The sequence below is a fragment of the Scedosporium apiospermum genome (assembly GCF_000732125.1).
Source record: "Scedosporium apiospermum strain IHEM 14462 chromosome Unknown SEQ_SAPIO_0033, whole genome shotgun sequence".
Classification (NCBI taxonomy): domain Eukaryota; kingdom Fungi; phylum Ascomycota; class Sordariomycetes; order Microascales; family Microascaceae; genus Scedosporium; species Scedosporium apiospermum.
This window is the reverse complement of record NW_015971734.1, coordinates 914957-939864: the sequence shown is the minus strand read 5'-3', so window position 1 is coordinate 939864 and position 24908 is coordinate 914957. Positions and strand designations below refer to the sequence as shown.

The 24908-nt window shown below is 53.4% G+C and overlaps 7 protein-coding genes and 1 pseudogene across 7 annotated transcripts; 5 read left to right on the top strand and 3 right to left on the bottom strand.

The window, feature by feature from the left end:
* Positions 1 to 1477, top strand: SAPIO_CDS0837 (Uncharacterized protein; the record flags this gene model as incomplete). Its single annotated transcript, XM_016783529.1, has 3 exons — positions 1 to 715; positions 790 to 1203; positions 1272 to 1477. 3 exons carry the CDS (start codon positions 1 to 3, stop codon positions 1475 to 1477), a joined length of 1335 nt encoding a protein of 444 aa, XP_016646295.1.
* A 1221-nt stretch (positions 1478 to 2698) lies between these two features.
* Positions 2699 to 6045, top strand: SAPIO_CDS0836 (GPI ethanolamine phosphate transferase 1; the record flags this gene model as incomplete). Its single annotated transcript, XM_016783528.1, has 6 exons — positions 2699 to 2879; positions 2960 to 4515; positions 4581 to 4768; positions 4829 to 4976; positions 5040 to 5148; positions 5219 to 6045. 6 exons carry the CDS (start codon positions 2699 to 2701, stop codon positions 6043 to 6045), a joined length of 3009 nt encoding a protein of 1002 aa, XP_016646294.1.
* Positions 6046 to 9728: 3683 nt separating this feature from the next.
* Positions 9729 to 13101, top strand: SAPIO_CDS0835 (Uncharacterized protein; the record flags this gene model as incomplete). The annotated part of the gene is made up of 5 exons (XM_016783527.1): positions 9729 to 9866; positions 9979 to 10003; positions 10340 to 10409; positions 10491 to 12959; positions 13038 to 13101. 5 exons carry the CDS (start codon positions 9729 to 9731, stop codon positions 13099 to 13101), a joined length of 2766 nt encoding a protein of 921 aa, XP_016646293.1.
* A 1884-nt stretch (positions 13102 to 14985) lies between these two features.
* Positions 14986 to 17010, top strand: SAPIO_CDS0834 (annotated as a pseudogene; the record flags this gene model as incomplete).
* Positions 17011 to 17836: 826 nt separating this feature from the next.
* SAPIO_CDS0833 (uncharacterized protein) lies at positions 17837 to 18957 on the top strand (the record flags this gene model as incomplete). The annotated part of the gene is made up of 4 exons (XM_016783526.1): positions 17837 to 18031; positions 18111 to 18164; positions 18247 to 18397; positions 18491 to 18957. The coding sequence occupies 4 exons, from the start codon at positions 17837 to 17839 to the stop codon at positions 18955 to 18957; spliced, it is 867 nt and encodes a 288-aa protein (XP_016646292.1).
* A 637-nt stretch (positions 18958 to 19594) lies between these two features.
* Positions 19595 to 20051, bottom strand: SAPIO_CDS0832 (uncharacterized protein; the record flags this gene model as incomplete). Its single annotated transcript, XM_016783525.1, has 3 exons — positions 19595 to 19718; positions 19850 to 19942; positions 20044 to 20051. The coding sequence occupies 3 exons, from the start codon at positions 20049 to 20051 to the stop codon at positions 19595 to 19597; spliced, it is 225 nt and encodes a 74-aa protein (XP_016646291.1).
* Positions 20052 to 20634: 583 nt separating this feature from the next.
* On the bottom strand, positions 20635 to 21618 carry SAPIO_CDS0831 (Uncharacterized protein; the record flags this gene model as incomplete). Its single annotated transcript, XM_016783524.1, has 2 exons — positions 20635 to 21513; positions 21574 to 21618. 2 exons carry the CDS (start codon positions 21616 to 21618, stop codon positions 20635 to 20637), a joined length of 924 nt encoding a protein of 307 aa, XP_016646290.1.
* A 1329-nt stretch (positions 21619 to 22947) lies between these two features.
* Positions 22948 to 24451, bottom strand: SAPIO_CDS0830 (putative Ran exchange factor Prp20/Pim1; the record flags this gene model as incomplete). Its single annotated transcript, XM_016783523.1, has 2 exons — positions 22948 to 23790; positions 23843 to 24451. The coding sequence occupies 2 exons, from the start codon at positions 24449 to 24451 to the stop codon at positions 22948 to 22950; spliced, it is 1452 nt and encodes a 483-aa protein (XP_016646289.1).
* Positions 24452 to 24908: the final 457 nt, after the last annotated feature.

The window sequence follows — 24908 nt, the reverse complement described above, 5'->3', positions numbered from 1 at the left end:
ATGACAACCAAAAGACCTCGCGGCCGACCTGCCGGGTCAGCGAACAAGGTGACGAAGCCGGCTCAGAAAACTACAGGGCGCCGGACCAGTGATAGAATCGCTGCCGCAGTGGCAGCCGAGCTCAATCCGGGAGAGACGAATGGAGTTTTATCGGAGAAGAGCGCCAACCAACAAAACATTGCTGCACCGAAGAAGGGGGCGAAAGGCACCGTTCCAAAGATCGTCGAGAAGCCAAAGCCTACACGTGGAAGGCCACGCACCGTCAAAAAAACCGCCGAAACCCCCACGGAGGTTGACCTAGCCGAAGGCGAAAGCATGGCCGTTGATACAGCGTTACCCGCCCCTACTCCAGTTCCGAAAGGGCGTCGTGGCCGGAAACCAGTGTCTTCGAAGACGGAGATCCCGGAGACTCAGCCTCCTCCAGAGCAGATGGACATCGATGAGGGAGAGGACGACGAGCTAGGAGAGCTTCCCCAGCATCCATCAATTGAACCCGAAGCGCCCGCCGCTCTCCCAGCTGTGCCCTCAAGCGTTAGGAGTCAACGTGTGGTCGATCTAGATTCCAACGATCCATCGATTCGTCGAAAACTAGGGGATCTTAGCAAAAGATACGATATCCTAGAATCCAAGTACCGACACCTACAGGAGGTTGGCGCACGGGAGGCGGAGCGGAACTTTGACCGGCTTAAGAAACAGGCGGAAGAAAGGGCTCAGAGTAAGTATTAATAGTCAAGAGTACCCGCTCCAGCATTCACTCTAGGACGCCTGTTAACACGGACCGCTTTATAGCATCCAAGGAACTGATAGCCGATTTAAAAGCCGAGTTGGCGTCGCAAACTTCACTCGCCAAGGAGGGACAGAAAATGGCAAAGACAGTCGAGCAACACGAAGCGACAATTGCCGGGTTACAGCAAAAGATTACGGACCTAACGACATCTCTCTCGGAGGCTAGGGCAGATAATAAATCTCTCACCACGAAGTTAGCGGCTAGCCGGTCTGAAGCTGCTGCTCATGCCAAGGTGCCTAGTAGTGCCGTTAAGTCTAATAGCCAAGCGGCGCGCAATGGCGGGAACTCGGAAATCATCCAGGCGGCTCAGATGAAGGAAGACCTCTATAGCGATCTGACCGGCTTGATTGTGAGAGGGGTAAAATTCCACGACAAGGAGGATATATTCGACTGTCTGCAGACTGGAAGGAATGGCAGTAAGTAATCCCCCTGTCTGAAATGGAGGAAGAGAGGATGTTGGCAGGTACTAACCCGATCACCGTAGCACTGCATTTCAAACTTTGCATCGAGACCGACATGACAGGGGATGGGTTCGAGGAAGCTCAGATTACGTACCAACCCCAGCTCGATGCCAACAGAGACAGGACCCTGATGGAGCTGTTACCGGATTACCTGACGGAGGAGATAACCTTCCCCCGCCCCCACGCAGCCAAGTTTTACGCCAGGGTGACGAGGGCTCTAACTGACTGAGCTTCCAGAGTAGCCCATCCGGGTTGGGGGTTTTTTCTTTTTTCTTTTTTTGGTACTCTTAGGTTTATGCTGGCAGTATACCCTGGGAAACGGCAAGGACCATCATAGCGGACTGGTCTTTGCTTATGATTTAGCATGCGGGAGGCGTACCTTGATTGTGAAGATGTCAAGGCGATAAAGGGACATGGAGTTATGGAATTAGCCATGAGGTTGGGCAAAGCAATTGTTATAGGATGATGTATGCGGGGCAACTAGCAACGGGCGATTGATGATTGTTTCGGTTTCGATGATGGGTTATAATTGTTCGGTTCATTGATATACCACTTCTGGGATTTGCTCGTGTAACCCCTCACCTCGTATGGGAACAAGAGCTGCTCGCAACCTTGAAGGCTTCATCGTTCAATTGTCACTAGCTTCAGGAAGAGAGAACCACTTGATGCCTCATACCTGTGTATTACTGTGCGAAATACCTGTCAGCGTACGAAGTATGGGATGCTCATAGGAGATGTTGCACTACGACATCCATTGCATCTCCACCTCCCCCTTTTTATGCATGGACACCTGCATCTTACTACATATGATTACACTAGTGTTTGGTACGTACACAGGTACACTCGTCCAGTTCGGCGGGCTCGGAGAGTGGGGAGGATTGGAGGACCCGGAGGGTTCTCATTTGACGTGACATTGGAACCAGGAGTTAAGCTCTTAACAATGGACACGGTTGCCACGAAGAAGTGGACCTCGCGCCGCGTCCAAGTTTGCAGTGGATTTCGAAGTGTAGATTAGATTTGTAGCAGCATTGAAAAAAGTCTCCCACATGCAACTTGCGACTTGCGGTTTGACTTTACCAGGCATCCTCTCCTTCGTGCTCGTAACAACCATTGAGGCTTGCCTAGTGGAGTTGCGCTAATTAATTGGGTATCAAATGGCCACAATTTGAACAAGTCGAACTTGAATCCTCGATAAATCCGACTCGATCGGCCACCGCTAGGCTTGTGGGTAGGTTGCGACAACCCGGATCGCCAGTAATAACCGGAAAGCAGCCCACGCCGCGCCGCAGTCTTAATGGCCGACACTCCTTAAATCGCTTCCTGTCGTTATTCAGCCGCCGACGCCGCGTTCTCGCGATATTAGAATTTCTTTGACGTTTTCGATACGCTCTTTCAACTGTTCTTTTACATAGCGGCTGGTGGTAGATACGATTCACTCTTTTATGCAGCCATGGCCGGGGTCACTCGCTTAGGCTTCTTAGCCGTCGCCGTGGTCTTTCATCTGGTCTATGTTCTGTCCATTTTCGATGTCTACTTTGTTAGCCCGATCGTGTCGGGCATGCAATTGTTCCAAGTTGAGAGGAAGGCGCCCGATTCCAAACCACCGGCTGACCGCCTTGTCTTGTTCGTCGGTATGATGCATCCCTGCCTGACATGCAGCCGCGCCATCGCCTCGAGGATGTTGCTTCTAACCCCAGACTCTTGACTCTAGGCGATGGACTACGTGCCGACAAGACTTTCCTTTCCTTCCCCGAGCCGTACCCGAAAACAGAAGAGGATTTAGTCCCTCGACCACTCGCTCCCTTTTTGCGCTCGCGCGTCCTCGAACACGGAACCTTCGGCGTCTCCCACACAAGAGTCCCCACCGAATCCCGTCCTGGCCATGTCGCCCTCATCGCGGGTTTATATGAGGATGTATCTGCCGTCACTACGGGCTGGAAGCTGAACCCCGTCAACTTCGACAGTGTGTTCAACAGAAGCCGGCACACCTGGAGCTGGGGAAGCCCTGACATTCTGCCCATGTTCCAACATGGCGCTGTACCCGGACGCGTCGATGCTTATACTTATAGCGAAGAATTTGAAGATTTCTCGCAAGATGCCACGGCTCTCGACTACTGGGTTTTCGATCATGTGAAGGAACTGTTCGCTGAGGCTGCGCAGAATAAGACCTTGAACGACGCTCTTCGCCAGGATAAGGTCGTCTTCTTCTTGCATCTCCTCGGCCTCGACACCACTGGACACGGATATCGGCCCTACTCGAAAGAATACCTGCATAATCTCCAGGTCGTTGACAAGGGCGTCAAGGAGATGGTAGACCTCATCGAGCAGTTTTACGGCGATGATCGCACAGCCTTCGTTTTCACTGCCGATCACGGCATGAGTGACTGGGGTAGTCACGGAGACGGCCATCCCGATAATACTCGAACGCCTCTGATCACCTGGGGTTCTGGAATTGCCAAGCCCGTCCTTACGCCGGATACCGTTGCCCCTGGCCATGACGAATACTCGGCCGAGTGGGGCCTGAGCAACATTAAGCGCCATGATGTCAACCAGGCCGACATCGCGGCGTTGATGACATACCTGATCGGCGCCGAATTTCCGGCCAACTCGGTGGGAGAGCTGCCCCTGTCGTATTTGTCTGCGGACATCAAGGAGAAGGCGGAAGCGTCCCTTGTGAATGCGCGCGGAATCCTCGAGATGTACAGGGTGAAGGAGGAGCAGAAGAAGAAGACCGAGCTGCGATACAAGGCCTTCGCGCCTCTCAGCGCCGCTGAACTCACGCCGAGCGCCCGCCTCGCATCCATCCAGAAGCTGATCGCGGGTGGAAAGTATGAAGAGGCCATTGAGGAGTCGGACTCTCTGATGAAGCTCGGACTCGAAGGTCTCAGGTATCTTCAAACATATGACTGGTTATTCCTCAGGGCGCTCGTCACGGTGGGATACCTAGGATGGATGGCCTTCGCCCTTACCACCGTCATGGACGTCTATGTTCTCCAAAGCTCCACACCGCCCTCGAGAACACTACTTAGTACCGTCGTGTTTTCGTCCGCTCTCGTGCTCTTCTACGCATCATTCATTATTTCCAAGTCTCCCATGACTTATTATGCATACGCCTTCTTCCCCGTCGTCTTTTGGGAGGAGGTATATGCTCGGAGGCATAGTCTAGTAAAGGGACAGAGGGCACTCTTTGGCCATATACAATCCAGTGCCGCACTCTTTTCCTTGGTGTTGAATGCGACTCTTTACGTCGGCGTGGTGCTGTCCCTGGTGAGTTGGTCTTCTGTACACTTCCCCGAAGCTCTACTGGTGGGTTAACGCTCTGAACTTTCTAGGCGCTCGGCTATATTCATCGGGAAGTCCTCACGGTCTTATACGTGCTTGGAGCCTTCTGGCCCCTAACCCGTGGGGTCAACTTCATCCAAAAATATACTGCTTTGTCGGCAACTTGGATTGTATCCTGCCTCGTCATGAGCACATTTACCCTGCTCCCAGCGATGAAAACTGAAAGCATCCCTCTAATGTAAGTTTTTAGGCTGATGAAAGAACCGGTCCCTAGTGCAGTTTACTAACAGGATACCAGCATGCTCGGTGGTATTCCTATGGTTCTGATTGGCGTCCTGTACCTCTTGTTTGAGGATTTCGTGTTGTCAGACTTTGGGACCCAAAAGCCGACAAGCTCGAGTAAGGGTTCGGGCAACCTAACTAGCCGGATATTGACGGGAATCCAAGTATGTTTCGGTCAGAGTGAAAATGCGATTCGGCCCTTCGCCGTTACTGACACTTCTTGCTAGATCGGGTTCGTCCTCTTGGCCATGGTTGTGACAAGATCGAGCGCTTTGTCGCTCCAGGCCAAACAGGGCCTCCCCCGCGGGAATCAAATTGTGGGATTCATAGTTCTGAGTATGTTTCCAGCGCGAAGCGAGCATCCTTGGACCCCGCTGTTGCGGACCTAGCTAACATATATATCTAGTCGTTCCTCTCTTCATGCCGCTAGTGTACCGCGGACAGGACAGCCATCATTACTTGCACCGGTTACTCATCATGTTCCTCACCTGCGCGCCGACATTCGTCCTGCTAACCATCTCCTACGAGGGCTTGTTTTACGTCGCATTCTCCACCACACTTGTCTCATGGGTTAGGCTGGAGCATCGAGTTTACACAGACAGGGTTGCAGCCGAAAACGCAGCCGCACAGAAGCCGAATGGCTCCATGGGTAGTAGTGAAACGAAGGTGGCTGATTCCGAATTCCGCCCCTTGGACCTTGCAGATGCAAGGGTCGCACTCTTCTTCTTCGTGCTTCTCCAGTCAGCATTCTTCAGCACGGGAAATATCGCCTCGGTATCGGCCTTCAGCCTCGAGAGCGTGAACCGGCTCATGCCCGTTTTCGATCCCCTCTCCCAGGGCGCATTGCTAATTCTAAAGCTTATCATCCCGTTCGCGCTCATCTCGGCCAATCTCGGCGTGCTGAATAAGCGTCTGGGTGTGGCGCCGTCGGCGCTCTTCATGCTCGCCATGGCCGTCAGCGACATCCTGACGCTCTACTTCTTCTGGGTAGTCAAGGACGAGGGGTCGTGGCTGGAGATCGGATCGACGATTAGCCATTTTGCAATTGCCAGCTTCCTCTGCGTGTTCGTCGCGCTGTTGGAGGGTGTTAGCGCGTTATTCATCTCCGGGATGGAGGTGGAAGTAGGCGCCGTTGAGGTCCCCGTCGCTAGTGGGAAGGGTGCGGAGAAAGCTTCGCTCAAGACCAATGGTGTGGCGGGTAATGGAAAGACGAAGCGCATCTCAGATAATTAGACAAAGGAGTGAATTTAGCCTCGTGGTCTATTGCAAGTCGAGATAGAACACATCACATCGGGTTGGGAATTTTCATTGAAGGAAGCATCTCTCTAGAGCATAACATGAAGCATTAATATTAGTGACTAACTTATCCGTCATTTCGTCCAGTTATGCACGCCGTAATTATGAACACCATGAGCATAAAAAATATTTTGGGGGCTGAGGATCAAGGAGGAGGAAAAATGGTTTTGCTTGAAATCATTCCAAGGGTCCCTCAGCCTTATACAGAGCTCGACTTACCTCGGCTGAAGTTGGGAACCCACAATCGCGAGAGCAGACCGGAAAAGCTCTAGCCGAAAATCGGGGGGAGCCATGTTGAAAGAATTTGATCCCACCCTGGGTTTGGTGGACCAGCATCCAGACAAAGTAAGCTGTCTTGCGGTCCCGCGGTTCCCGTCCTCACCCTCATACTCCCTACATGTCACGACTCCGTAGACTCCCGAACGTCACACTAGGGATCTCAAGGGAAAATCAAAAATCAGGGGAGGATAGAGAATTGTCCTTGCTTCGTACGAAGTAAGCTAAAACTTACAATGCACTGAATGTAGCTTTAATCAAATGTAGGGACAGCGTCCAGTAAGGTACCCCAATCCCCTTTCGTGCATGGGCTCTTGTTGATCGATCCTGTTACAAGTCATTTACTGAGGTACACAGGTAAACTTCACTACACCTGTTAAGTACGGGGTCTGGGGGAAGACACATTTGTTGGGGGTTGTGGCCAGGTTTGTGGGTCGAGAGACAAAAGAAGTGCGGAGAAGGACAGTGGCGAGGGAGTCCAGAGGACCCTCTTAGTAAATAACGGTGACGTTTTGGGGCCATGCAGCGAGGACTGTGATTGATTGAGCGTGTGTCCCCTCCAGGTTGGTCATTTCGTCCTCGAGTTTTTATTTACACAAAGGCTGGATGGCGGACGAAACTCGGGCGAGGGGAGAATAGAACCCCGAAAGGCAGATGGTTGTACGAACTTCGACTCGATCACTTCACTTTTCCATCTCGTGCGCAGATTTCATTAGTTCACATGCACGAAGTAGGTCGATAGTTGCCAAGAGAGAGCCTGACAAACTTGCGTCGACGTCGTAGGTATGTCGGTACCTTCCTCTTTCCCGGGTTTGAGGAAAATGCGACTGCCCAGGAGGCTCTAAGGGACCAGGGATTCGATTCCATCCTACGAGAATCGTCTGGTTTTTGTGCTGGGCAAATCGTAGATTCGATTGAACAGATCGTCCCGAAAAGGGTAGTGGCTCCGGGATGAAACGGGGTGGGACAGGAAGCTAGTAACTCAGGCACCAGTGAGAAGACGCCTTTTCTTTTGGCCTAGAGGTGAGATTGGTGGCTTGGCTTGGCCTTGCTAAAACTACGACGTCGATGTGATGGGGGGGGGGGGGGGGGGGGGGGGGGGATATTGCATTGGAGGGTAGTTTGCTTTCGAAGGATGGTATCAAATCAGTTAAATCTGGTTCGTAGCGGCTTTCGCACTGGATGTGAACCCCAGAACTCGGAAGCCGCTAATCGTAATCCCCATCAGACACCAGGTTCGTTAGTAAACTACCAGACGCTAGGCGCATTGTGTCAGGCGCAAGCCAGCTTTAAATGCTTGGGTTTTCTCTGGCATGGTTCGTGGACAGCATCGTGGCGAATGCGTGGGAACGTGACTTGCATCCGAACTCGAAGAACGGATTCACCTCGACCTGTCCGAAGCATGCCTGCTGTTGACTCACTGCAAGGAAGCTAGTTTACGCCCACAGTCATTCTTTCGCCGACGTATGCGACCTCACGGTTCGCGTCAATCTTGGCGGACCAAGACGCTTTGGCAATTTCCAAATCCCACATTCCCACATCCTTCACGCCGCCTTGGATGCAGCGCGCAGCATGATGGATGGCTCCCTCATCTTCACATGTGAATTTGATTCCTGCTTGAAAACACCTGGTCCTGTTTCTGCAACCCCAAATCGCAAATAGCAAGGAGCATTGCATGTGGGAGCAGTGAGATGAGACGCGGCATCCACATCCACGAGGTGCCTTCCTCACGTCACGCGAGCTTATGTTGGCTACTTTCTGGAACCTGAAGAACCTGAAGACTCGGGACCTTCCAGGACGTGCGGGGGACAATATGCGGGGCAGTGATCCCCTTCTCGTGTTAAACTGCAGAGTGTACGAAGTAAGTACGAAGTACATCTCTGTGTAGTGTGGTGTAAGTGTGCGTGTACAAGTTCTGTATTAAGGGTACGTACTCTAGTACAGAAGTACACCTCCAGGCATGTACAGTGCAACACGACCACGGGTACATGATAGTAGTGTGGCGGGTGGTGTACTTGAGGTGTTCTCTCGATCTACCTCCGAAGGACTGCTGTTAGCTCGGGGATAGACTCCCAATCAGGATCGGCTCCGATTAACTGCGCTTTCCAGCTTGTTGACTCCAAATTATGCTTGGGGCTTGGATAATACTGAGTACACAGGTAGCTTGCACTCCATTGCTTCGTGCATGTGCTCGTCCATCACAGACACCGTTTTCTGGATCCACATGGTTCTCCTCCACATTCAGCAACTCGATTAACTTCCCATCTCCATGCTCGCTCGTTTCCCCCTGAGATCCGGGAGAGCGAAGTGTACCCCGTAGTTTACTTATCCACTATGGTGGCAATTGAATAATCTAGATTAGAATGTGACCGGACACTTGATGCTAATTCAGAGCCATGGCGATAATGGCGGCGAAAGTTTACCTTTGCGAGGAGTTATGCATAGTGTGCTTCAGGAATGGTCCTGACGCAAACCTCCGTCTCGTCACCGTAATGCCGTTCTTCGACTAGCCCCGGGTCCGTTCTCTCGAAGTACTTCCACCATCCTGTATGACATCAACGCCGTGCAATGCACGAAGTATCATGTATCAATCCCACCGGAACCAAGCCCTGCGTGTAATCATGGTCAGCTCGTCCGTCGGCCCTTGCAAGAACGGTGCTGCCGCCGTCGATTTTGAAGGGCTTTTGAACCCAGCATCCATGATCCCCCCTCCCCAGGGCCTTCGAACACTTGTTCCTCCTGATAATCTAAGGAGTGCTGCTCTCGCTCTTACACCTTTTGTGATTTCCAGGTCTGCGCCTTCCAAGACCGACCCACTTCTGAGAAGATCCTAGGTGCATGGTACAATCTTGCTTGTACAGTGTCTGTCTGCAATGGGACTAATCAAGCTACCTACGAAGTCATAATTAACATTTGAACAACGACGGACACGGACACGGACGGCCACCTGAGCAATTTGAAAGTTCAAGTAGCCCAGTAGCCCACCCAGACCTGTGCGATTTCCAAACACCGAGTTCTGTAGCCCCCCTTCTCCCCACTTACCTCCACAAAGCATATCCACAAGCACCCACAACCGCCGGACCCGGGAATCCCAATTCCAAGTCGCCGTGTTGACTTCAACCGATTTCTTCTCTCCCCAGTTTTCATCGTCTACTCCCAACTGCTGCGCGTCCCCCTCCGACCCCAACTTCCCGCTCCGATACGTAGCCACCCCGGCATGACTTTGCACAAGTCTCCGTAGCTCACATTGCATTCATCGCGTTGAGACGCCCAAGAAGCCGTCCACTGAACTGCTAACTGTCGACCCGTCTTTGGCTCTGGGCAAACCGACGGAATCTGGAGCCATGTCGTCCGCCGACACTCCCAACTCCAACAAACAGGAGTCCAGCTCGCCGCCTGCCGCCGTTCCGACTGCTCCCAGCTCAACCGGCGGCGCGACCCCGACCCCGTCTGGTGCGGCGGGTACTACTGGTGCTGGACAAGTCAGTTTTCGAAGGTTCGCCTCCTCCCCGTCCCTCTACTCCTCTACCTTCCGCGGATCGTTACTCGAAATTTTGAAAGATCAAACTAACATAGATTTGCGGGGAGGAATAGACAGAGAGCTTCGAGAGCATGCGAGGTACGTGATCGCTTGTCGCATAACCTAACGAGGATCCCTCCCATACTCCCTCTCCGTCCCTTCCGGGCCACATCACACAACCCCAACCTCGAGGCGTTTAAGAGAAGATCCGCCCGGGGCGCGGACAAAAATTCACATGTGTGCTTTGTCATATATTTAAGTGATTCCGTACTGACAATGTGCCACTTTGAAGACGTGCCATGCCAGAAAGGTATAATACCCTGTGCAAACGCCTTTACATCTTCTCTGGGAGTCATGTTAACCAGCCAAGCTAGGTCCGCTGCGATGCTGCAAGTCTCGGCGTGCCTTGCACAAACTGCGTGGCTTTTCAAATAGAATGTCGCATTCCGGTTCCGAAGCGCAAGAAGGGACAGCCTGCCCCTGCTGCTCAAAAGGATCCTGATAGGTGCGTTGCCCTCCCACCGAAGCCTTTCACATATCTGGACTCCATCGCGTCTTCTCACACTAACCACGCGGCCGTCTCCAGTGACCGTGGCGAGCGTAACGAAGGCGCCAACGAACAGTCCCCCCAACCCCGTAACATGACTACCGCTACCAGTGTCCTACCTCACAGAGCTGCCGTCCCACCAGCCGTATACCACACTACTGAAGGAACTCCCTCGACCACACTGACCGAAGCGCAAACCCGGCAAGGCGAGATCGACGACGGAACCTATTTAAACCTAGTCATGAAGCCCAAGTTTACGAGAGCCCCAATCACCGAAGCCGGAAGAGTCGCTTATCTCGGAGAGTCCTCGAATCTCACACTCCTCGTCCACGACCGCCAAGGCTCCTCGGACGTCGTCCACTACCCGCTACCAGAAAACGTGAGGGGCTCAAGGGCCCGGTTAACAGAGCTTGACAATATCGAGATTGAAATCCTGCATCAGCGAGGCGCCTTTCTCCTGCCGCCTCGCAACCTATGTGACGAGTTAATTGAATCCTACTTTAAATGGGTACATCCCATCGTCCCTGTGATCAACCGTACGCGGTTTATGCGACAATATCGCGATCCGAAGAACCCGCCGTCTCTGCTGTTGCTCCAAGCGGTCCTCTTGGCCGGATCCCGTGTTTGCAACAATCCGCAGCTCATGGATGCTAGCGGCTCGACAACCCCGGCTGCGCTTACGTTCTACAAACGGGCCAAGGCGCTTTATGACGCCAACTATGAAGATGATAGGGTTACTATTGTCCAGTCTCTTCTCCTCATGGGCTGGTACTGGGAAGGCCCCGAGGATGTTACTAAAAACGTTTTTTACTGGAGCAGGGTCGCCACGATTGTCGCCCAGGGGTCGGGCATGCACCGAAGCGTCGAGCAGTCACAACTCAACATAGCCGACAAGCGTCTCTGGAAGAGGATATGGTGGACCCTCTTTACTCGGGATCGATCTGTCGCCGTCGCTCTCGGCAGGCCTGTCCACATCAACCTCGACGACTCGGATGTAGAGATGCTTACCGAAGACGACTTTATAGAAGACGAGCCCGACGTCCCTAGCGACTACCCGCCCGACCCCATTCACGTTCAGTTCTTCCTACAATACGTTAAACTCTGCGAGATTATGGGCCTTGTCCTTTCGCAGCAGTACTCAGTGGCCTCAAAGGGCAGGCCACGGAATGCCATTGACTTGACTCACAGCGACATGGCACTCGCTGACTGGCTTCAGAACTGCCCTAAGCTGGTGTATTGGGAGATGCCCCGGCATCACTTCTGGTCGGCGCTTCTCCACGCCAACTATTATACGACGCTTTGCCTTTTACATCGTGCTCATATGCCTCCTCATGGCACATCTCGAACCCCCATCGACTCACCATACCCGTCTCGAAATATCGCATTCCAAGCCGCGGCTATGATTACCTCGATCGTGGAGAATTTGTCTGCTCATGGAGAATTGCGCTACTGCCCCGCCTTTGTCGTCTACAGCCTGTTTTCAGCCCTCATTATGCATGTCTACCAGATGCGATCGCCGGTCCCGTCGATCCAACAAGTCACGCAAGACAGGCTCCGCACTTGCATGAATGCCCTAAAGGAGGTGTCTCGCGTATGGCTGGTCGGAAAGATGGTGTACAAGCTTTTCGAGGCTATTTTGGGGAACAAGGGGATGGAGGAGAAGCTCCAGAAGGCCAGCGGGAAGAGGCACCGTAGGACGCAGCAGAGCTTGGGACAGCTTGAGCAACAGGCTCGCGGAGCGGACACGACCAAGCGCAAGTTCAATGATATGGCGATGGATTACAGTGTTAACAATGCGCCGACACCGCAGGAGTCCTACGAACGATCCCGGCCACAGACTCCCAATGCCAAGGCCGAAGCAGCATCCCAGGCCGTGGTGAACTCGAACTCGAACTCCATGCCGCCGCCGGTGGCGTCCCCCCACGCCGTTCGGCACTCGACGGATGCGTTTATGGGCGGAACAGCATCACGCCCGCATACTCGGCCGACGACGCCTTTCAACCCGTCGTTCTCGATGCCAGGAACGCCTCCGGATCTTTACCTTGTTACTCGCAACTCGCCCAACCTCTCGCAAGCCATTTGGGAAAATTTCCAACCGGACCAACTGTTCCCGGAAAGCAGCATCGTTCCGTTCCCGCATCATTCACCGACGGCGACGCATCAGAACGTGGATCCGAACCTAGTATCACAGATGCACTCGACGTCGGGAATGAGGACGGCTCCAGGAGAAGCCATGGACGAAGGAGGCGACCCATTCCGTCAGCAGCAGCAGCAGCAACAGCAGCAGCAACATCAAGATGCCGGTAAGCTCCTAAACTATGGAAACCTGAATCAGAGGAATAACCCGGTACCACCCACTATGGCAGGATATACGGCGGGACAAATTGGGGGCCTTTGGCAGAACAACTTCGATTCGAATGTCCAAGATGGAATGAGCCCGAGCGATAGCTGGAGTACAGGATCCGGCCAGGGACAGCCTATTCCGACTGGCTTGAACGTTGAAGACTGGTAAGTAGTCTCTCTTGCCTGGAGACTTTTCGTTTGCACTTTTATTTGTCGGAATACTGACCCAGCCTTTTCTTCCAGGTTCCAATTCTTCGGCATCAATGGCGACACGCCCAATCTGGGTCTTGATGTTCCAATGACGTAATGTCTTGGATACCTAGACGGCGAGTTTGGTTAGATATAATGATATATGTATGGATGGAGGATTACGGCGGTACATATGAACGAATGCAAAGCGTTGGAGGTGGATCTGTACAAAGTTGTTGTGGGTTAAGTGTTTGATCTGGCTAAATCTATCTAATGGAATCAACCCGCGGGGGCACGCAGCGGGTATGGGAGTCGGATAGGTTACTGCTCCGGCACAGTCGTCTATTCTGTTGGCTTTTTTCTGCTTTTATTCTTGCTTGTTTTCCTTTTCTTGAGAATATTGTCAGGGACATGCTTCGCGAAGGGAGTAATGGGATAGGAGATCAAAAAGGTGGATTTGTGTATTATTTCCTCTGACTTTTTCTATTTAACGCCCCGGACGTCTTGTCCTTATCTTCGATTCCCATTGTCCCGGTTCTCACGACACCGTCACGGCCGAGTACATGAGAGTGACACTCGAGTTGTGAGATCTGATGTTCGCGGTCGGCATCTATAGATGTTTTTGACACTTCTTTGGGACTCCCGTCTTGACAGGGCTGACGGCCAGGCGATGAAGTTGTTTCATGGATTTACAGAAGTAGGCGTGGCCGGTGATAGGGGCTGGAGATGAGATTGTGACATTGGAGGGAAGAGATTGATGTAGTATTACACGTCATTTTGGAGGCACTGTAATAATACTGCACCCACTCAATAAGATGGTCAGGACTGGTCGAGCATCATCCCTCGGAGCTGTGGCACTTGAAGGATTTGCAGGCGCATCAAGTATCCGGTGACGGGCATGGATCAACAACACTGAACCTCCTGGATCAGATTGCGGAACAATCATTGGCTTGATTGATCGGAGCTGGCAGGCACGGTATCGGGGCCAGGCCATCTTCCGCCGGAATGCGATGAGTGGGCTCAACTTCTCTCAGGAGCACGACCTGTCAACTGTACAGTACTGCAATTACACTTGAACCTTGTAACAGTGCCCGGTTGCAGCGCTAAGGACAATGGGCAATAACAGCCCCTCCTACCTATCAATTAGCTCCCCTTGGGCATGAGCCAGCCAGCGCCAGCGCTTCCTCGCCAGCTCCGGGATCGCCAGCTGCTGGGACTGCCAGCCAGGTTATCAATTACTGGCCCACTGGAGCGCTGGCGATAAGCGTGCTGTCGTCACCATCAGCCTGGGGTCATTCCTCACCTGGCTCTAAGCACCATCGATCCAAGTGTTCTTCAATTGCGCCACCCTCAGATTCGTCGCCTCTTTCCTACTTCCCAACCACCATTTCTCCTCATTCGAGCAACTTCTTCATTTTTTTTTCTGTTGCTTTGGCATCCTCAATTCTGGCCACGGAGTACACTATACTTTCCGATGGACGTTGGACTCCCGCAGCCAACCCTGGCCCCAGACCCCGTCCCCTGTCTGAAACCGCCCTTTTCTCTTTCTGGCGCCTCAGAGCCACCCACATGCGGTTACGTAGTGCTAATAACCGGCCATCCCTATTAACGCGGAAATACAACATTAAAGTACATTACCTCAGAACATAGGTACACCACCGCTGATCTGAACACCTCTCGGGCTTGGCGGGGGAAACTCAAGAGTAGCAACTTACTCGACAACATCACACACAAATCGGCATCGGCATTTCTTTTGTCCCCGTTTATTCGAACCCTGCTACGAAGTTCCCCTTCCACCGCAGTTCCATAATTAGCTACGTGCACTGATGCCCACTTCTTCCCTCCATCTACTTCTGCCGCGGCCACCAGCCAAGGTCTAAGATCCCTTGGGGAGGGAAGAGTGACGTGACTCGGCAACCCTATCTACCCAAGGACCAGCCGAACTCGAACATTCCACGAAGCCACCCCCCGGGGGCTCCCCTCTTTCCGGAGGTCTGTTCACATGGCCTCATCAACCCTCGTCTCCTCGACAAACGACCCCGATTCGAGCTCCATCCGACCCCGCAACCGCCGATTGATTAGCGTCGAGAGTACCAACGCCGCCAGCTCCCCAGAACCCTCCATTCGCGGTACTGCCCGCCTCGCTCCCGGAACATCAACCCCTTTGCGCGATGCCAGCCCCCTTCCGACGAGCCGGCTAGATGTGGCGGCCCCTGAACGTGGACAGCGCCGCAACAGCAGCAGAAGGAAGAAGAGCCCAGCTGGCGGTGGAGGTGGAGGCGGCGGCGGGTTCGGATTTGGATTGCTTGATGGATCGTGGGCGACAGGCTGGGGTACCGTTCAGGACATTGCTACAGGATGGCTTTCCGGCGCTAGTACCGAGAACAACCGCAACAGCCCTGCGCGCGCAGGTAGCAGGAGCGCAAGCCACGGGAGGGAGCTTGGTCGGAAAGCGTCGTCTCGGCCATGGGCTCAAGAGACGGCCGCGACGGGGAATGTGCGACCCACTATCCAAGACGTAGGCGCCGGCATCCTGGCCGAGAGGGAAGCCGCCCTGATTGCGGCAAGAACCGCGAGTGTTCTGGAAAGCCACGACGGCGTCAACGGCGGGCTCGATGTTGCTGGCAGATTCAAACGTAGGACGTCTGATGACATAGCGAGACGGTCGACCGACGGCGCCGGCGATGCCGAGGAGATACTTGCTTATATACACCATGTCAAGCCGACCGATACCTACGTCGGTGTCATCCTCAAGTACGGGTGTAGGGAGGAACCTTTTAAAAAGTTGAACGGGCTGTGGTCACGCGACAGTCTCTTGACGAGGAAATGGGTCGCGATGCCTGTCGATGCATGCGAGGCGAAGGGAAAGCCTTGTGCCGGTCCGTCGGCCCCTGATGAGAAAGTGGATCTCCTCGCGCCGACGCCAGAGGCCGAAATTGACGACTACGGGTGGAGAGGGAGAGCCTCGTCTTCCGCGACACAGCAACACGCGGACGATATCTTTGGACCTTCCGCGAATGGTTCTTCCCACAAGCCCCCCGACTCGGAAGAAGGAGAAAAGGCAAGGGATTCCAATCAGCCGTGGTCGCACGTGAGATGGGTTTCGCTCGACTCTTTCCCCGAACCTGTGGAGATTGGTCGGGTATCTCGGAAAGCGTTCGGCTACTTCCCGCCGCGCAGGAAAAGGAGCCTCCTTAACGCGAGTTCCACGTTTTCTACGCCGCGCCAGAGCTTCGACGTGCAGAGCTCGATTTTAGGGTCGGGCGATGGGGGGCCTGATCGGGGTGGGCCGTCATCGCGCCGGCAGAGCACACTGAGCAACCGGCCGAATATCTCGGGAAGCATCGCCGGCACCGACATGTCGACGCCGACATCGGCCCGGAGCCGCGTTGGAAGCGTCGGGGCGGATACGAGGCCTATGTGGATGCGGCGGCCGGGAGGTGTCGGATCGCTGAATCAGAAAGTGAGGACGCCGGGCCCAGACAAAGACCCGCTTAACACGTGGGCGAAGAAGCACTTTCCTTCACTTATACTAGATAACCTACCGTCCATGTCCGTCTTGGGGGCCGAGACGGCGCATTTTGGGTTCCCGGGCGACATCGGAGCCATCGCGGAGAGCGCACCGGCTGAGTCCGGGCGAGACGCTGCAGCACTAGCGCGGCAGGGAACGGGGTTCGACCGGGCAGCGGCCGCCGTGGAGACTTGGCTCAGGGGTGCGTTTACCAAGAGGCCCGGAACGCCGATGATGGGAGGACAGGGTCAGTGGGGAGGAGACGAGGACGTGAGCGACCTCATCGAGCTTACGGATACCCAAAGCGAAGACGACAGGAGAACCCCGACTGCTACGGAGCCTGGTCATGCTGCGCGCCTGCCCACCCTGCCGAGGACTGGACGAGATGGAAGTCGGGGGAGGCCAGATGCCGGGCCCTCGACATCGGCTGGCGGGACAAAGTTGAGGGCGAGTGGCCGAGTTGCCTCTTCGGCGTCGCTCGGCGGGAAGAGCATGGGGAAGAACAAGGACGATTGAACGGCTGCCTTGAAAATATTGAAGAGCAGAACTACTATCTGCGAGGATGCCGCAATAAGGGGGGTAGTTATTTTCTTTTGTCCCCCCACCAGAAACGCACAGGATATCCAACGAAGTGCTCGAGATGGATATCTGATGCATACATTCTTACATGGCGTGTGGGAATAGATGACACACGCCCAGACTTGTTTTTTTTTTTTTTTCTTACTATGTAGTTGCTTTGGTTTCGTTTTTTCTTTTCAGCCCTGTTGCATTATATCCGGCATCGCTTGCTTATCATGCAGCGTTTTACACAGGAAGAGAGGCTTACTAGAATAGGTTTATACTATACCAATGGTTGTTTGAATTGTGGTGATTTGAAGCCTTTGAAGCCAGATGGATGTCGCGCAACTTGATTGATTTTGGTTGAGACTGACATTATGACATTAGTGCCTCGGCAGACGTCAGCAGCCGCGACGCGACGGTGGACAGGGGACCCACTCTTTACTAAATCGTGCAACTGCAATTGACGACACCTTCAATTGTCTGCCTCACATCGACCCCATGAAATCAATGCGACAGGCTCCGGCCAACCAAGAGGGCCCGGTGTTAACAATCTCAACCCTCGGTACGATACGGCGCTGAATGACGATGAAAATAGCATTATCGAAAAACCGGCCAGATTGCCTTCCCTAACCTACCAACAACTCAATCTATCATCGCCCCTTTCGCATGTGAACGCGAAGCATTTCCCTCGCCTCTGCACCACCAACGCCCCGTCCCCCCCGCGCCGAGATCGAGATTCCCCCTGCCGAGAAAAGAAGCAGCGGCTCCGTTTCCGTGAGACATGCCCATTTGCATCGAGTGCCGCCACCCCGTCAAGACGCTATGGACCGAGTACTCGGGCGCTGGCGGGGCGAAGGGCGGTGGCGGGCACAACATCCGGTTGACGGTGTGTCGCAACTGTGGCAACTTTTGCGACAAATACGTCGAGCATGACTTTGTTGTCATGTTTATCGATCTGGTGCTCATCAAGCCGCAGGTGAGGGCTTTCAAACGAGGGGATGGCGGGATGTGTTAACGGTTTCCTTGTATTTCGCTAACGCAGGCGGGACGGACAGGTCTATAGGCATCTACTCCATAATACCCTCATGCGCGAGAATGATCAATTCGACGTGAGTCCTATTTTTTCTACAGCGGCCCCCCCTTTGCAGGAATTGCCTCGTGAGATGCTAACATGTTTGGATTTCCGACAAGCCGTCCATCGTCCGCCTCGGTGTGCTACTCCTCCTCTTCGACGTCTACCTTACATGGGCGCGCATAGAAAAGAACGCCCTCCCGCCGTCTTCAAGCCGAGCCTTGGGCCGACTCGCCGAACAGCCCATCATCCTTCAATACATGTTTTTCCGTAAGCCAAATACAACCTGCCTATCCTTTTCCCCGTCTAGCTCGGCATCCCTTCGCCAGGGCATAGAAATCCAACTAATATCCTCACCCTCAGTCATCCACTGCACCCTCTCAACGCTCGCCTTCCACCTCAGCATCCGAACCCTAACCTCCTCCCGCTTCTCCCCCCTCACCCTCCTCGGCCTCCTCCCCCGCTACCCCCGCCCCAACTCCGTCTCCACCGCCCTCCTCGTCTCCTCCTCGACGAAACTCTTCCCCATCCTCATGGTCATCTGGGAATACGACGTCCCGGCCGCCGCCCGCTCGCTCGGCTGGGCCGTCGTCGCTAACAACGTCGAAGCCCTCAAGATCCTGCTGGACTGCGGCTACGGCGTCGCCGGGTTTCTGACGCTCGTGGGCGCCTTGTCGAGGTGGGCCGTGGGGAAAGGCGTGTTTTGGTTGGCGGGGATGGAGGGGGTTGATGCTGTGGGGGAGCTACATTTTGCTTCGGCGGGGGCGAAGGCTGCGGAGGTTTTAGGGACTTTTTTGAGGGATTGGACGGGGTGGCTTGGGGCTGGATGAGAGTTGAGGAGGTAATTAGAGTTGTGTTTTGAACTCGAGTTTGCATTTTAATAGAATGTTGTTTCTTGGTACTGGAAGTGGCTTCCCCAGGGATGCCGAGCCTCTTTTCTCTGTTAACAGCCAATGAACCCTTGAAGGGTTCCGTGTCAGGTTGAAATTCACTGTTGGAATCTCAGTCGAACAACGTATGAAGCACTTTCCCCAGCTCAAAGGTATAGAACCCGGAGCAGTAAGTTGTATTAGATGCCGAAAATAAACCCCGAACGCCCCTCGTTGAATGATGGAATATCTGAAAGTGAAAAGAAACCCAAAAAAGGTCCAGAAATCCCACGCAAATGATAATGATACAAGTAAAACAGGATGCCGTCAAATTCCAATAGCACACTCCATTGACATCGTTTTCCGAAGCGCCATTTTCCCTACTACCGCCGCTGACCCCATCCCTCTGAGGGGCTCTTAGAAAAGCGGATTCTACTCTCCTTTGGGGGATACGAGAACCCGATTGTAGCATAGGATGAGAACCGGGGCCTAATAACCCAGAAAAGGGTGGTATATAGACACTCGCGGGCCGGGGGGTTCAGCAGAAAGGCTCAAGGATGCGCCGGAATAACAACGTTTCGTGGCGCAGTTTTTTTTCTCATTCTTCCGCCCGAAGGTCGGATCTCCGGGGTGCGACGAGGGGGTGCAGTTGAGCGAGGTAGGTGATGGCCCACATTAAGTAGCAGCTCACTATGGCGAGGATGAGAGACGACCGCCAGACTCTGGAGGTTCGAAACAGTTAGTTAATCATAGAAGGACACGGAGTATGTGTTGGTAGTGGTGGTAGTGGGGTGCTGGAGTGGGCAGGATATAGATATATACCAGGGATCGAAGGAGAAGAAGAGGAACGTACAGTTGTGTTTCCCGGGGGAAGACGCGCGGGACTCCGATGTAGGTTGCGATGCAGAGGGCGGCGACGAAGGCCAGTACTACGAAGATGACGAGGCTATTCCCGAGTAAGGCTGTTAGCATTCGAAGCGGAGGAGCTCCGTAGGTCTGGACGATCCCACCAGATCTTGGTGGAAAGCTTGGGCATTGGCTACTTACAGTCCCATGGCTGCAGTTGTGGGAGAGATGGGTGTCGTGGGGAATATGCCGTCCGCGGGTGGAGCTGCGATGATGTCTCGTATCTCGATGGGAATAAAATGAGGGACTAGATCGATCGATCTTGGAATCTGGGAGCTTTGCTTCTGATGGGGAGAATCCAAGAATCAAGCTGTTTGGAACGAGTTCGTCACAGGAAGCAGGCATCCCAATTCATGTGCTTAGTCATCACAGACGGCAGGTCAAACGTAGTGTATGTACAAAGTACCTGGGTACTCATGTACCCATGTACCCATGTACCCATGTAACAGTCTCTCAACTCTTCGTTCCAACTCAACTCCCTCCTCCGCGAGAGCGAGATCTAGATCTAAGAAGAGTTTATTACTTCGTAGGCCCTTTTATGCGATTGATTCAGCTGTGGCTCTCTCGCTGTTGGCCCACGACTCGATTGCGCCCCGAAAGAAACTACTTTAATACTCGTGCTCCGTATCACTCGTAGAGGTCGAAATCGAAAATTAAATCTTGAAATTGAATCCCTGTGTTCAAATCCAGCTCACGCCCCTCCATATTCAAACAAGACGATCTCAAAGTCCCTCACTCATTCTCAAACTTCAGTCCCGCCTCCTTCCTCACAGCGCCATAAATCCCCGCAATATCCCCCATGGCACCAGCATGTTCCTTCACCATCTCCAAATGCCTCCCCGCCGCCTCCGCATTCTCCATCTTGACCCCCGCCTCCTTCGCAATGCTCTTCGCGTGCCGTAAATCCTTCAGCGCCAAATCGACGGCAAACAACGGATACTCCCTCTTGTAATAATCCCCCGACACCATCCTGTGCGCATACCCAGAGTAAGGACCGGGGAACAGCGCCTCGACGAAGCTCACCATGGTATCCGTGCCGAGCCCGGACTTCTCCGCAACCACCAGACCCTGCGACAGCTGCTCGACCATGTTGAGGATGAACGTGTTGCCCAGCACCTTGAGCGTCAGCGCTTTCGAGTACGGCTGATCCGAAAGATCAATCTCCGCGCGCCCCATCACGCCCTTGAAGTACTTCCTCACCGAATCCACCGCCGTCTTCGGCCCCGCCAACACGCAGACAAGCTGCCCTGCGTCCGCCATAGCGGGAGCCCCGAACACCGGCGCCGCAATAAACTGCGCTTTCCTCGCCATTATGGACTCCGCGATGCCCTCCGTCGTCGCGGGGTGAATCGTCGAACAATCGACAAAGATCTTGCCGGTGACGTCATTGTCCGCCAGCGCCGCGGCGACGGTCGATTGCACGGCGGCGTCGTCGGCGATGCAGGTGAAGATGATGTCGGCTTTGGAGACGCCTTCGGGGATGGAAGGGGCGATTTCTACGATGGAGGGGCCGAGGGCTGCGGCGAGGTCTTGGCTTCGTTTGGGGGTGCGGTTGAAGATGATGAGGGGTTCGGAGAGGTTGCCTTTTTCGACGAGGTTTTTGCACATGCCCTGTGAAGAGGTTGGCATTTATTGTCTGGTTATTTGTTTATTTTGCAAGCTGTCACTCACCCTGCCCATGTTCCCCAGACCTATCCACATAATTCGGGGCGCCATGATGTTGGAATCGTGAGTGGTGAGAAGCTGATTTACCAAAGCAGAGCTGTGTGTAATGTTACGAGCAATGACGGCGAGAGAACGGATAGCTTCAGTAGTGATAGAAATAAGAGGCCGCGGAAATACGGCAGAATATATACGTTTATATTTCTCGGAACGATGCGAGATGATGCATATAAGTGTTTCGAGCTTCCAATGGTGCCAATCCCAATGCGAAGTGCTGCTAAATGCTGATAAATGCTTTGTTTGCTCTTTGCCTTTCTTCTTCTTACCCAATTTATTAGTAAAAGCTTCCAATTCCCGCTACGACCAACAACTAGAAGCTTTTAAACGCTCTCCCCAGCCAGCGGCAGCGGGGAGACGCGGAAGCAAAGAGCTAAAGCCGATGTCAGTAAAGGCCGAAGTGACGAAGTCTACATGACAGGTCCACTCGCTAGTTATAGAGGAGCGAACCGACCCGAATTATACGTCATAGACAGGCCGTGAACAGAGTCAAGGATGGATCAACACCACTCACTACCGCGCCGTGCCGAAGCGAAACACACTCGAAAACGAAGTCTATTTTCTCGTTTACTAAACAAGACCCTCTACTACAGCTTATCGTACTAGTATATGATATTCGATTCAAAAGGGCGCGCGAAAAAGTGGGGATTTCTACTGGCATTTCCGAGTTCGTGATGGTCTCGGGGACGGTTGAATTCCTAGGTCTTTACAAAGGGCGAGTGAGCACCTAAGTCATGGGCTTCGCTGAACTGAAGATCGTTCTCTACGTTTTGCCTGACATGAGCACACATCTTCACATCTTCCATCTCCATCAGACCGATGGGCAACAAACGGTGCCTCGCATGCATGTCACAATTGGGGGCATTGTATCCACAATACCTCGGTATCCACTTGAGAGTCCAGACCCAAGGAGCGAGCTTGGCAATTGTGGTAAGTGCTTTGGGTGTATGAGTGGCCGGTGGTGTCCTAGAAGGTGATAACGGAGTCGAATCTATCCTCTACTGTAGTCGCTATGTATGGTATCGGCTGGCTAAGGCGCTTCGTGAGTGCCTACCTTTGCGAAACGGTCAACCTTTGGCGGATTTACCTTTTAGATTTACCAAAGAGCCTCTCGGGAACCAGCTGTGTATAAGGAATGCGCTCCCTGTCATTTTTGGGTCGTCAATCTCGGGAAGTTCGTTGCTGATCTCAGGCACAGCCCAGCCATATCATGGTGCACTGGTTCTTGCTCCACTAAGCTCCAACTCGGTGGCATACAGTCTTTTGGTGATGTCGTCGATGCCTGTCGATCTCGGTTTTGTTTTCCAAGGTGTCGGATTCAACACCCTATTCGTCCAAGGCGACCTTCTCAGCCAGAACACTGAACTGGCCACCGCCTCCCGCCCAGAGAAATTCCTTGCCTCGCGTCGCTTTACACTCGATCTTCGTAGGAACTTCAACATCGTTATCATCCTTCTGGCCCGTCTGATGGCCACTGTTGAAACCCCAGCTGAAGGGTTGACCATCTTGACAAATGGCGATGGAATGATCACCACAGGCAGCCACGAAACTCACCCTCAAATCCGGGAGAGGAGTTGGTTGTGTTAGAATGCGCGGGTTTCCGCGAGCGTCGCGAATCACACCCTCGTCGGGAAGATTATCCAGCTTCATTCCAGTAGCGTAGCCGTCAAGCTGGCCCCAGGCATAACAGTGTCCTTCGCTACTGCGTGCGAGGCTATGCTTGTTCCCCCCCGAGACCTGCAAGATTGTACCCGACTGTAGATTCGTCAGACTCTCCACCACAGTGGGAATGGTTACCGTAGCCGAAAGTCCACCGGCATTTGTCGAGATACCAGTTTGTCCAAAGTTATTCGAGCCCCAGCTATACACTTTGCCACTCGCATCAATGGCAAATGAATGGTCGGAGCCACTTCCGAGATCGACAATGTTCTTCAGGCCAAGGTTGCGAGGGATGAGCCCACCCCAGCTGCCCATGCTGCGTTGAAGAACGCGGCGTCCGAGCTGACTCTGTTCGCCGAAACCCCAGGTGTAGACTTTCCCATCCGAGGACAGGGCTAGGATGTGATTACACCCGGCAGCGATCTTGGTGATGTTCTTCAATCCGGGCATTGGGGTGGGGGTTCGCTGGATATCAATATCCGGTTGAAACCTGATGACCCCGTCGCTTGACTAGCTTGAGTTAGGAAATGTAAAGATGAGCTTGAAAAAGAGGGAAACATACTCGCATAGTTCCCCAGCCATAGATGGTACCTTGACTAGTCAACGCAAAGGTGCAATTGTCGCCAGCAGCTACTTGCGTGAAGATAGTATCCTCAGGGACACCCGTCAGATCCACCTCACCAGGCGTCGACTCCTTAGGATTCCTCTCAGCATCAACATCATCCTCAGCATCGCTAATGTCCACGAGGCCACCATCCCAAGTAGTGTCTCGACCAAGCGCACCAAGGTCATTAACGCCCCACGTTAGAATTTTGTTGTCATGGGTAAGAGCAGCACAATGCATGCCGCCAACCGCCAACTGCACGACTCCAGCGCCCGCGAGATGAGGGTTCAATCGCGGTCGAACAACCTCATCATCTGCCGATGGTCCAAGCCCCAACTCGCCATTTTCGTTTCCCCCGAAAACATAGGCGTTTAGGCGCTGCGTTGGAGGGTGATTGAGGCCTTTGCTCGCGGCTTTTTGGCGCTTCGGGCCAGCTTTTTCTGGGAGTGTGTCTTCTCGCGCCCTCTTGCGCGAAGAGGAAGTGGTCGAAGCTTTAGCCGAGGCTTTGGTTGGGGCTTTTCGATGAGAGCTTTTCGCCGCTACGGCGGCCGATCGTTTGGGTGGCATTTTGTTAAGCCAAGTCCAAGAAATGTTGAACGAATAATAAAGGTGGACAGAGTTATGGGAGCGTGAAGATGGCGAATTGTCAGGATGTCGGATTGTGAAGATGGTGAGTTGTGAAGATGACGAGTGGTGATGGGCCGTTTTTGGGCAAGACTCGTTGGAAACATCAAGATCGAGTCGCGGTTGGCGCCGAGATACGTGGATAACGAGGTATATTGCATATATATTAAACCGGGGGAAATTCTTTAGAAGATATAAACACAGCGAAGTATCTTGTTGAATCATTCCTTCCCGGTTGGCATCTATTGCAGGAGCGACCGAGCTCTCGCTTCTTCGCACATGTAGTCAGTGGGCGTAGAACCATACACAGGCAGAGGGAGCGTCAAATCTAGAATACAACGATTCATGCACGGGAGAGACGAGGATATGACATTGAAAACTATAACTTAACAAATCGAGA